This window comes from Micropterus dolomieu, linkage group LG21 (genome assembly GCF_021292245.1).
Source record: "Micropterus dolomieu isolate WLL.071019.BEF.003 ecotype Adirondacks linkage group LG21, ASM2129224v1, whole genome shotgun sequence".
Taxonomy (NCBI): domain Eukaryota; kingdom Metazoa; phylum Chordata; class Actinopteri; order Centrarchiformes; family Centrarchidae; genus Micropterus; species Micropterus dolomieu.
The window spans coordinates 17,463,032-17,475,926 of NC_060170.1; the positions used below are offsets into that span (position 1 = coordinate 17,463,032).

At 39.1% G+C, this 12,895-nt stretch overlaps 1 protein-coding gene across 1 annotated transcript; it reads right to left on the bottom strand.

Moving 5' to 3' along the window:
• Positions 1-7,199: 7,199 nt before the first annotated feature.
• ptger4a (prostaglandin E receptor 4 (subtype EP4) a) lies at positions 7,200-10,371 on the bottom strand. The gene is made up of 2 exons (XM_046035077.1): positions 9,589-10,371; positions 7,200-9,095 (listed from the first exon to the last, which is right to left on the bottom strand). Exons 1-2 carry the CDS (start codon positions 10,369-10,371, stop codon positions 8,580-8,582), a joined length of 1,299 nt encoding a protein of 432 aa, XP_045891033.1. The 3' UTR covers positions 7,200-8,579.
• Between the last annotated feature and the right edge of the window lie 2,524 nt (positions 10,372-12,895).

Sequence of the window (12,895 nt, forward strand, 5' to 3'; positions counted from 1 at the left end):
CTGATATAACACATTGAGGATGATTTATTTGTGGACTTTGTTTTATATAATTTCCAAGCTGGAAGCTGGCCATGTGTGTCAGTGTGTTTAGTGTGCAACGACTGTTCCAGCTCGTGGAAGAAAATTATTTGGAACAGTTACTAGCTCACAACAAACAGTGGTAAATTGGACAGGTGACAAAAAAAGGTGAACTTTGAAATATTGAATTGATTTCTTTATGGCAGCCATCATGGAAGCCCTACTTTCCCTTGTTGTATAAATGGTGGGGTTAAAAGAGACAGAGTGCAACAGAAACAGATCCACAATCGATGTCTTCAATCCACTTATGCACTCCCTCACGTTGTGACGTCTTTGTCAGCTGAATGTGCGCTTAGACCCGACATCTGATATAGTGTGTGCAAGTAAGCACACTTATTCTCTGTTACCAGTAAAGCGCTGGTAAAGCACTTACATTCATGTTGATCCACGCCACCGACAATTAGTGGCCCTGGTCCGGGCAGTAAAAATGAGGACGGCGTCTCATTGCCTTTGGTGAGGGGCAGGGAACTGAACTCAAGAATCACAAGTAGAAGAAACCTGAGCTGTACAGACATTACCTCTTTAAACACACATACACACATGCAATACATATTTTATTATGATTAATAGCAGGAATGATTTTCAGAATCATTTGCTCATTAAATGCCCAGAAACACACTGTTCCCACTAATTTCTTGCCCTTTTGAAGTCAATGACTTCATAAAACATTTCAGGTTGACATAAAGTAGCTGATTTATGGCCTGTTGCTGTTGTTTTATCTTGGTAGACTAAATGACCCCTTCACTAAATCATATTTATCCAGTATACTGTACATTTCACCAGATTTTCCCATGAATTCCACTTGCAGCAGCAGCAGTATTAGACATGCAATGAGTGCACTTGCAGAAATTTGTGACTAAAGTTGCTGCCAATTCTGTACACAGTACTATCACAGTATCCTAAAAAGCATATAAAGTACAAATCACTGGGTCAAAACTGACGCAATCTGAGTAACCAAAGCAAAGCAATAATGCCCTAACTTTACCTAGCACCCAGTGGTAAAAAACCACCCAGTAGGCTACCCATGGGTTTTATGACCCAGTGTTTATGCTGTTGGTTTTTGTATTACTGTGGAGTTATTTATTGTGGTTTTGAACTGTTACTGTGATCTACTCTACAGTAGCTCTTTTTCAATGTATATGGTCACTATTTGTTACTGATTAGTGTTAACAATATACCTCAGAGTCCGTGATCAAATCAAGGGTCAAATCATGTTATGACAAGGGGACCAGATCATGGTGAATTTTGACAAGGGCGAGGTGGGTTTTTTCCCCTTCTCACCGTAAGTTCTGGGTGATGGTTATGTAACACAGAAAGAGGTTGTCGCCGGTTTTGATCGTTAGCAGGATCATGATCAGTATCAGTACTGTGGCCAACAAGTGACATAGTAAGTAGTGAGTGTGACCCTCAGAGAGAACCCAAGGTATTCGCCCTGCTAGAGTGCACTTGACCAAGAAAGACCACAAAACTACGCACAAATCCTTCCCCTGTCTTGCCTCTGAACTGAACAATTTTCACACACAGGTTGCAGAAGTTGTCCCACGTGGGTAACAAGATACAGGGGGGTGAAATACAGAATATAAGAACAAGGATCACAATAGAGTATAACAAATATGTTCAGTAGGACATAAGGAAGATGAGACAAGGAAACAAAGTGATAAGAACAGCTGGGCAGGAATAGTAAAACGAGTGGCAGCTCAGATAAAATCTGGATATGCTTTCCGGTAAAAGTACGTTTTTAAAAGAGATTTGAAGGAAGAAGCCGACCCTGCCAGCCTAATTTTCTTCAGGCAAGTCGTTCCAGAGCCTCGGGGCCCTGACAGCAAATGCTCGGTCACCTTTTGTTCTTAGTCTGGCGCCAGGAATAGACAAGAGGTTGCCAGAAGATCTTAGACCACGGGAAGGCTCATAAGGAGCTAAAATATCTAAAATATAGTCAGGAGCCAAGCCATGAATAGCCTTAAAAGTAATGAGTAAAATCTTAAAATCAATTCTAAAACAAACAGCCAGTGCAATGATGCTAAAACAGGGGTGATATGATCATATTTTCTTGTCCTAGTTAAGAGCCAAGCAGCTGAGCTCTGTACAGTCTGTAACCTATTCAGGTTTTTTTGATTAAGGCAAGTTCAGAGGCTGTTGCAATAATCAATGTGTGAGGAGATAAAAGCATGGATAACAGTTTCTGCATCTGTAACATTTAAAATAGGCCTTATTTTTGCAATTTTTCTAAGGTGGTAAAAGCTGGACTGGACAAATTTAGAAACATGATGCTCAAAGCATAAATTACTATCGAATAACACGCCAAGATTTCTTGCAACAGGCTTCATGTGTTGTAGCAATCATAGTCAATAACAATCCCTTTCTCTGTGCAGTGGCAAAACAGATGAATCAATCAGCAGATAAACTCTATCCTGCAAACACTTGTTTTGCATCTGGCAAATCTTGTTTTTGGATTTAAAAAAATGTGTATCTGACATTTTGTGAAAGGATGAGGCTAATAAATGTGTTCATGTTCACTTAGCGAAACATTTAGCAAGTTGCATTGACAGTGGACTGCTGAGCAAACCAATTTCCTCATACTGTAGCCAATGCAGAGGCCAATGATGTTTTCATCATTTCAGTTTGTGATTAGTTAATGAAGATGGATTAATCAGATTCTCATTTTAAACTTTTATTTATTTAGGAAAGTTTTGTAGTAAGAAAGGGATCAGAAACACTTTTGTCACCTCAGAATACTGAATTCCACTTGCAGCAGCAGTATTAGACATGCTATACTTTTTTGTTTTTTGTATTACTGTGGAGTTATTTATTGTGGTTTTGAACTGTTACTGTGATCTACTCTACAGTAGCTCTTTTTCAATGTATATGGTCACTATTTGTTACTAATTAGTGTTATCAATATACCTTTGCAATTTTGAATGTCATATTCACATCATTTCCTACAACTAACAATACTTTTGTGACAGAATTTCAGTTGGGCTTGTTGTTTCTAACACTGGGTCAAAATAACCATATAATAGTTTGGTTGTTCAAATAACAATGACACTGGATAAAAACAACTAATTATTACAGGCTAAAGTCTCTATTTTTACCCCATGATTTTTAGTTTATCATATTTTAGTGTAGAAATTGTTTTCAAAGACCCTATGGTTCATAACCAAATTTGCTTTACTGCTCAATGTACAGCATGTGATTAATGAATTGGTTTGATACATTAATCACTGCTAATGGTGGCACCCAGAGTAACTGGGTTTGACTTATGAGGTGCTGAAATCTTGAAACAAATCAGGATATACGCAGCATTAAAGCCATCAACATTGTTTCAGAGCACCATTTGTTAGAAAACCTCAGTGGGACGGCGTAATCTGATTCCCAGGCAGAGCAGCAGTTGAATCTACAGCATCTGGAGAAGCTCTGTGGTCAAAATAACCTGTTTTGAAATAAATGATTATTGGTGCGGAGAAATGATGAGGGGGAATTATAGTGATTGCAGGGAATAATGATATTTTGACAAATGAAAGAGAAAAAAAAACTGTATTAAAAATGCTGTAAAAAAATGCTGAGTGCTCCAAGAATTGCTGACTGAGGAGCAGAGTTGGCGAGGATGTTGACGCAAGCTGGGAAACGCTGCTGGCTTCCAGTATGTGTGTGAGAATGTGACTTTCTGCTGGAACACCTCACTGTGGACCTGAAAGTGTGTGCTTAAACAGTTTACCATTGCATTTTGTGTTCAAATCTGACAAAAGCAACTTTTAAACTGTCTCCCTGATGTAGTGGCCATTATTGTAAAAGAATAGTTTCACATTTGTGAGTCAGATGAGAAGATGAATACCAGTCTCACACCTATATGGAAAATATGAAGCTACTGCCAGCAGCCAGTTAGCTCAGCACCAAGTCTGGCAACAGGGGTGAAACAGCTAGTTTGGCTCTATCCAAAGGTAACAAAATTCGCCCACCAGCACCTCTTAAGCTCACTAATTAACACGTTATCAACACACATTTTGTTGTAATCTGTACTAAAACCAAAATTATGTGGTGGTTTCCTAAAACTTCCAGAAATTACTACGCCTGGCCAAGATATAGTCTGGCAGATAACTCAGTGTAACACCACAACATATAGTTACTCTTAGGTTTTTAGACAATTTAAACAAACAAACAAAAAAGATATAATGTGTTAATAAGTACACTTTAGATCCCATTTTCTTGTACTTGAATTTAATTCCAGGCTTGATGCTCTATCTTTATTTTTGTATTGTATCCTGTTCTTTTATTACAGTTTTGCATATTTGTAGGTATATAAGGGGATGACATACAACTGAGATCACAGGTTCGATTAGAAGCCAGAGCGTGGGAGGTGCATTGCAAGTGCCACTGACCGACTTACAATATTTCATTTGGACCCCCTGCCGTCTATTTCCTTAGTAATATGTAGTTTGTACACTCATTTCTGAATGAATATTACTGACTCAGTGAACTCTAAACGCCCTGAAATTATTTGACCTACTGTGGACTGTGAAAAACCCCTTGATAAATGTGACCCTCGCGAATACACCCACACACATATTTAATGACACACTCAGAACCATCGCCAGATGCTATAATGCTTTCATTGCTATTGGACATTCTCTCCTGCAAACACAATACAGTTCCTGGAAAAAAGATTTTAATCAGAAAGGTTAATCTTTAATCTACTTCTATTAAAAACTCAGCGCAACAATAAGGCAGTTTATTCTTTGGAGAAAACTTACTACTATTTCACTTCCCATTTAAATATGTATCTCTACATCTATCCATATATCTGTGTCTGATTGGCTTGCTGTCTGACAGGTCATCTCATGTGGTTAAGATTTTCCTAGTTGCTTGTGTATTATATAACAGCGGAGATCAAAGTCTCCAATTAGCTGCTGATTTCATGGGAACTAGCTGGTGTACATGATTCTGCTTGAAAATCTTTGAAATAAGTCGCTCTACATACTGTATATTTGTGTGGGATTTAACAAGCGGGTGACTAATTCCAAGCCTGGAGCTGTTCGCATTGCTGTCCCCTATACAAGGCTGAACACACAGCCAGGCTGCACTGAGCTACTTCAGATAATGTTTGTAGATTTAAACATAGATGTGATAATAAAGCCTAGGTTTACCAAAAAAGAAAAATACTGTCTATCTATTTTGAGTGGATCTGTTTCACTGGTTTTGAATTTTGTTGCTGCGTGTTCCGACCACAGTTTGGCTAATTAAAATAAGATAGATTAGGGTACATGTATCAATACATACATATAGTTTGGTAATCTTTCCAGGTGTTGGAGATTTGTACCTCTAGCTGTGCAGCTTAGACCAAGATATCCTGAATTTTAGTCCCTAGTAACGGTCCAAAAATGAGGATACTATATTTCCATAATGCAACGTTCCCTACTTACTGTCCAATTCCACACCTCCAGTTTGTAACGCAGGTGTTCTGTAAAACATTTGTTAATTAAAGCCCAAGCCCAGTTTTCACAGTTTGAGTATCACTCCTCATGATGAGTAAAGTGGTATCCATGTGTTAAAGTGTGTCCCTTAATGAAGATGACTATAATTTCATTTGTGGTCCTCACAGCATTAGAAAATTACATTTCAACAGTAACATGTGTCAGTAATTCAGTGTTTCTCTGCATAAACCACAGACCTCACTGTGAACAGTTTTCTTTCTACAGTAAAAATAGTCCCAAACAAAACTGTCTGAGGCACCAGAAAAATCAGATCCTGGGAAAATAAAATCAAAATGGTCTGCTTGGTATGTGAGAAACTCTATTTTTGTACTTTAAGCCTTTAAGTGATCAAATTTATCACTAAACAAGGACTCATTGTTCTGTGAATATATTAGCACACAGATCATATTGCTTCATGGGTGTCACATGGACAAAAGATGAACTTCGCACTGATGTGAGAGAAACTGCTCCACACACACTGTAGAGACTCCTGTTTTCTCTCTGAATTACATTTCATCTCTTTTCTCCATCACTCGAGGGGAAGAAGCACAGCATCTTATACCACCTTAAGACCATTTATCAGCTCCTTCATCAGTTCTGGCATATTTCCAGAGATTATTCTTTTCAACTAACGGTGACAGGAGACGAGGAGGAGCAGTAGGAGTTATCTGCTGTTTATCAGTGAGCACAAAGGGGACCGGGTGCAGAGCGTCACTGAAGGACCCTGCTGATGTAAAGCAGATTCACAGGTTACCTCCAATGTTTTAACAAGGTTCATGTCAAGTTGTATACGACTCACCACCTCCAACCTTAACAAAATTTACTGCTGATATTTGAGAGACCTGTGTTTTTTTTAAGGGGCCAGTGAGGCTATTCTGCAGCTTATTTAGTACTGATTGTGAATGTACACCTGTTGTCACAGATGTTCTCCCTTTATACATTTAATTAGACAGACAGACTCTGGTGAAAGCAGAGAAGATCAAATTGCTGAAAGAGTTTGTTCCATGCATCACAGTGTCACGCTACTGTACAAGCCCATTTTTCACAGTTTAATTCAATTAACATGTGTTGTTCCCAGAGTCTAGGGGATCCTCTGACACTCTGTCTTTTGGGCATCTATGCAGCGTGTTTGCCTAATCCACTGCTTTGCTTGTTTGAGCCTAATTGAAATGAATTGGAGCCTTAAATTGTGTTTATTGTTTCAGGAGAGAAGCTATTTCTGCCAGGTCTACTTCCTGAAATCCTGAATCCCCCCCCCCCCCCCCCCCCCCCCCCCCCCCAATCACACTGTTTTGCTCTGTTTCTGTGTGTCTGAGGCTTTTTTGTACACTTAATTTCTGTAACCCTACCTCAGAAAGTTGCATTTTCATTTATTTGCCTATAAACTTGGAAGCACTGGAAAAGTGGTAGCCAGTACTGAGATGATCTCACTAAACAAAACAAAAGATTTGTGTGAGAAACTTGGTGCTCATATTATTAACTTCCGCTTTATGTTGACAACATATAACATCATGTCAAAGGCCCTGTTTGCTCTGAAACAATACTGTGGACGTTAATTTACAGCTGAACACACAGAAGTTCTCAGTTATTACTGCTCAATTTTAGCACACATCAAGTCATGTTTACTGATGTGGAAAAAAAACAATGATAAAATAAATGTCCACAGATTTAATTCTACATTACAATACAAACAAAAATACAAAATAAGGTGCATCATTTGAAGACTAAAAAATAAATTAAAAGACCTTGTTTAATAGGCCACACTCTACCTATTTTCATTATACTGTACAATCATGAGGGGCGTGATTCTCAGCATTCATGTGCACAAACAGGCTTGTCTAAAATAAACAGTAACAAGAGAAACGAGAAAGGCAAGAATGCAATCTGTGATATTAAGCAACACCTTTAAAAAAAATTAAGGTCTACTGCCTGCTTTAAAGCTGCAGAAACTAAGATATAAGCTTGTTTGTGTGGAAAAGCTCCTCGAACACTCAGGAGCTCAGGAGTTCAGTCTCTTATATAGACTGGTCAGACAGCAGCTGAAGGTGTCAATTGACTAACATTATAAGACAATAAAATGGAAATTAGGGATGTAGACTTAGAACAAATGAGCACAAATACTTATTTAGGGTGGATAATCCCCTTAGAGTTGTGACTTATTGACTAGAACCTTCTCCTAGAGAAGAATGATTTTATTACAAATAATATTTTACACAACACTGATCATTTAAAAATACTTCTCAAGCTGACAGGGGTGTTGAAACATCTTAATATTAATTGAGCAACATCTGTCCACTGATTTACACCTCTTTTCAAAGTTTAACATTCCCTGTAAAAGTTTGGTGTTCATAACTATGGCACAGGAATCTTTGTATTCTCATTGTACGAGTTTTTTTTTTTTTATAATATGAGATGACATATCTGTGTGTATTCCAGGGCTAAGGAACAAAAACGTTGGTGTTCACCACATAATAATACTGCACTGTACATTAGTCATGGAACTAACACAACATGTCCTTCAAAAAGCAGTGTTCAATAGAGCTTGTTAAACAAATCAATCCTTACAATGGCAGCACACATGCCAGTGATTACTCATAGGGATCATATTCAATACTGTTTTCATTTACCATATTAACCACAAGCGTGTGACTCAATTATTCTCAACTACTGGCCTCATCAACTTTAGGGTGTAGGTTTCCACAATGATTGAACAGAGAAGCTAAAATTAGTAGGGATAGCGTTTCCATCACTGACACTTGAGTCATGAAGAAGTGGGTCATCTCCACCAGCACCAGTTTTGGGCAAAATGACTGCTTACAATCTGCTTTCAAAGTCAGAGATAATCAACAGTTGGATAGTAGCTGGGTGCTAAAAGAGAGAAGACGGGACCATAATGCGCACAGCACTTCAAGTTTCTCTTCCTTTCCCTCTAAAGAGTCATTTATTTTTTTTATGTGACTTCCCTCATATTCAGAGGTCTGTTTTGGAGAAGAATCTCCCTCAAAGCAATCTGTCTCCTAATTCAGAGTTAAGTCAGATGCATTTCTCCTCCACTGTCTCAGTGCTCAACGACACCTGAAGTGCTGGGTCTTTTGGGCATGGCAGGGCTAAAATGTCCCTGATGGTCCCTTCTCTACTCTGAACCTCAACGCTGCCTTGCTCAGATGAATATGAAGCTTGGGAGTTTCTGACTGATGAAGGTTGGGAACCAGAGAGTCTGGCTGCTTTGTTATTTCCAGTGAACACCTCCTTTCCCTCTGCTAGGTAAAGGAAGGTCTGGGAGTCTCGGTTAGAGATGACAGAGGAAGGTTGTTGAGCATCTGTAGAGTTGAAGTTCCCCTGTCTCTGTTGCCTCTGTGCGCCTATCTTGCAAAATAAGCACTTGATTTTCTCAATGAGCTTGAGGAGAACAGCCTTGCGGAGCAGGATGTAGATCCAGGGGTCAAGGATGGGGTTGAAGGAGGCAAAGCGTATGGCTCGTAGGTCAGGGTTTATCTCCAGCTGCTTTTCCACCGGAGTTTTATACAGCTGGTTTAAAAACACCTGAGCCTGCAAAAGAAGAGAGTACAAACTAAGTAGATGGATACATGTCTCAAACTATGTTTGCTGTTTGCTGTAGGTCTGTATATGTGAGGAAGAATGAGACACTAATAAACACATGGAGCACCAGAGTAGCAAAAGAGAAAAAGCAAGGAGGGAAAAATAATTTAATCTGAATAGAAATAAATTTGAACTTTACTCTATATTCATTCACTTGGATTTGGATCAAATTGCATGAACAAATTGTTCCGTGTAAAAAAAACTAAATTTCTGCGTAAAACGTGCATAATGGATAGAATGAGCAAAGACAAGAATAGTGGCTAAAAGGGGCAAGGGAAAAGTAATTCAGTACAAAAATTAATATATTGAAATTTTACTTTAGTAACTTCTACTTAGATTTGTATCAAAATGCATGACTAAAATGGCATTTGTGCAAACAAGAGCCGTGCGTAAAACATGCGTCGACTACTGGCCCACAGGGAGCAGAGAAAAGAAAACTTACAACAAGCGGGATGGAGCAGATAAGCACCACTGCCGACGTGCCTATGAGCAAAATGACCATCTGAATCTCTGCACCGGCCAGGCGTCCAAAGCTGCGTCCTCTCCTCCGCGGGTCCACATGGCGCCCCAGATCGGTTCCATACGACATCCTGCGCACGAAACGCCTGTGCATCCGGATCAAAGCCGTGCACACCAGCACGTTACAGATAACAGTGGCGAGAATAAGAAAAGAGCTGAAGCCCGCATACATATAGGAGTAGGCGGCATCGCTGGTCTTGTTGCTCCTCCACTCTAAAAAACACCAAGTATCCGGGTATTGCTTCTTTACCTGTCCAAAGCCGATAATCGGTAGCGCGCAGAAAAGCGCGTTGGAGATGTAGATCGCCACGAGAGTCAACCCCGCAAGTTTTTGGTTCACGTTCTCATTGTAGAAGTAGGCATGGTTTATAGCGATGTATCTCTCCACCGACATGGCACAGATGATACTGAGCCCAGACAGAGAGAAGAAAAGCAGGGTGAATCCAAAGTACTGGCACAGCGGGTCCTCTCCAGGCCAAGTTCCTTTCACGTAAAGGGCGATGGTGACCGGACTGGCCAGCAGCGTGCCCAGGAGATCCGTGACTGCCAGTCCACACACCAGCGTGTAAAACGTGGTTTCTTTCTGTTCTTTGCGAGATTTACAAAGAACCACGATGGCGATGACATTCCCAACCACCCCGAAAATGAACATAATAGAAGGAATGGTCGGAACCATGCTCCCCCTCGTTATCGGTTCATTACCCATTGATGTCCTTTAAGCGCAGTTCAAGACGAATGAAACAACTTCTCTTAACGCCAGTGTTTCCAGTCCAGAGCAGGAAACACATTTGCACGTGAAATAATCCTGAGCAACATTTTAAAAATCAGGGGGAAAAAGTTTCTTATCTTAAAACCAACTTCTAAACGTTCACCCCCCCTTCAGAGCAGCTGCTGCTGTGGCTCCCGGCAGTTCAGTGGAGTTTTTGGTTTCACGTCTTCAGCTAACTTTGCAAGTCAGAGAGCAGATTTCACTCACCGGGACAGAGAGATGAAAGCAGGCAGCAGACACCAATGACTTCATTGAATATGGCTCTGCCTTCAAGCTTCCTGCAGGGTTCAGCCCCTCCTCTTCATTTCACTTCATCTTGTCAGATATTGTTCAGTCTGGTGCAGGAAAGGCCATATTTTGTAACACCATCACACAGAGGTTAACCTATACTCACAGCAAATCTTGTACAACATGGTTTATTATTATGAAGTTAAAAAAGTGAGCCCCTAAAAACCATTAAAAATTTAATTGAATTTCCCTTTGTGAGATTAATATAGTATGTCTTCTAAAATGTAAATTTGTGTTTCCATGGCAGGCAAATGGAAACAAGCAAAATCATTATTGTGTTTACATTATTTTTTAGTGGAGGCTTTTATCCAGAGCAATTAGTCAGTTTTACATTTTCACCCAGGAGGACAGTCCTGCATGTGACTCCCAACTTGCTGTAACACTCAAAGAAATTCGGTTAAAGGTTATGCTACATTGATTTCCTGACAATCATCTCACAGGATTGATTTGGGATCAAGACTCTGTATTTGTTTGTTTCATAATTATGGATAAAAATCAACAAAATGTCAAATGGCTCTGCACAGTCACACAATTAATTGTTCCCGTAGACCCCAGCTCACCAAATTTCATGCAAAAATATTCATGAACCTGTCAGGACATAAAGTCAAACAAACAGTCTCAGTACAAATACATCCCTGTTAATGAAACATTGGTGGGCTGTTTCAGTGATTATGTTGTTATAACATTTTATCAGGCCATTAACATTCAGTCCTCTAATACATTTTGTTTCAATCAAAACACACAAATGACTACAATATACTGTAATTTCTGCCCATTTGTCGTAGAGCAAATAAACACAATGTCCTGCTGAGAGACAGTGATGACGCCAGTGTTCCCGACATGATGGCAGGTCTTGTGACTTGTGATTATTCACTCTATGTTGCATGGACTCAGTTAAATTTTTCTTTATTGACATGAATGTCAAAGAACAATATTGTCAAAGCTTAAAAGATGATACAAAAGAACAATTCATTGCATGCAGATCATTAAATAAATTAAATACAATAAATAAAACAGTAAAAGAGTGTGTTTGTGTGTGTGAATCTGTCTCCTAAAGAAAAATCCTGAAATCAGATTTCACTATCCAGACATGTGAACCTCCAGAATGAAAAGAAGAATGCAAAGATCTCCTGCCTTTGTGTAAACTCCTTTACTTTTAACATAACCTTTTACAGGATTGCACAATGAGAAGCACTTGTACACCCCTAACAGAGCTGTAGAGAATTGCATTTTGCTTTGTCTCCTGTGAGACTCGACCTATGTAAGCACAAGTGGCAGCACAATGCCGCTGTACAGAAACTTAGTTGGTGAGTGAGGAAGGAATCCTACAGCATCTTTGATTTTGTATGACTTTATATGACTTTAATGGGAACAGACTCTTGATAGCTGAAGGCATCCTTTTTGGTAGCTTTGTTACCATGTCTACTTGTATTGTAAAATAATGTAAACAGGGAAGAAGTTCATAACATAACTGTCCTTGGAATATCATTACACAGTAAAGTTTGTTAGTCAACATGCCGCATTATTCTTTCACCTCTACTTAGTTTTGACTAAGCTCTGATCACGATGTCTAGAGAAATATCAGATGAGAACAGCTCAACATCGTTGTAATTATTAGACAACAAACATGATCTTCAATTATCAATAATTAGTTTAAATGTGCCCATTGTACTGTTTAGCAAAAAAGGCTCATACAACAGCATCGTCAAACACACAGTCAGTGTGATCTATCCAGGGGTGTCACTTTGTGTTGAAAAGTGGTGGGGACATTTTAGGGCTCTATATTACGGGTGTGACAAAACACTCAGTCCACAAAATTGGAGAGCAAGACAAGATGATATTCCAATGCTATTTAGAAGAAATAGTAAGATTTTGAACATTAAACTCTCAATTTCCTGCATTCTAGAGACATTTTCTGCACCAATTTATGGTGGAAATGTCTTTATTTATATGAAGGGAAACAAAATTCATGTGGCCGGTGACAATTCGGACTATAAAAATATTATCGAATATAATGCAGTAATCAGTAGCTTGTTTTTTAGCCTAAGTTACTTTTTTTGGACAAGGCAGATCTTTTTCTTCTATATTTACAATGCAGTTTATTCATTCATATTGTGCAATTAAACCTTTCTTATAGAATTTTTATTTGTTATTTAACATTTCTTGTTGCAAG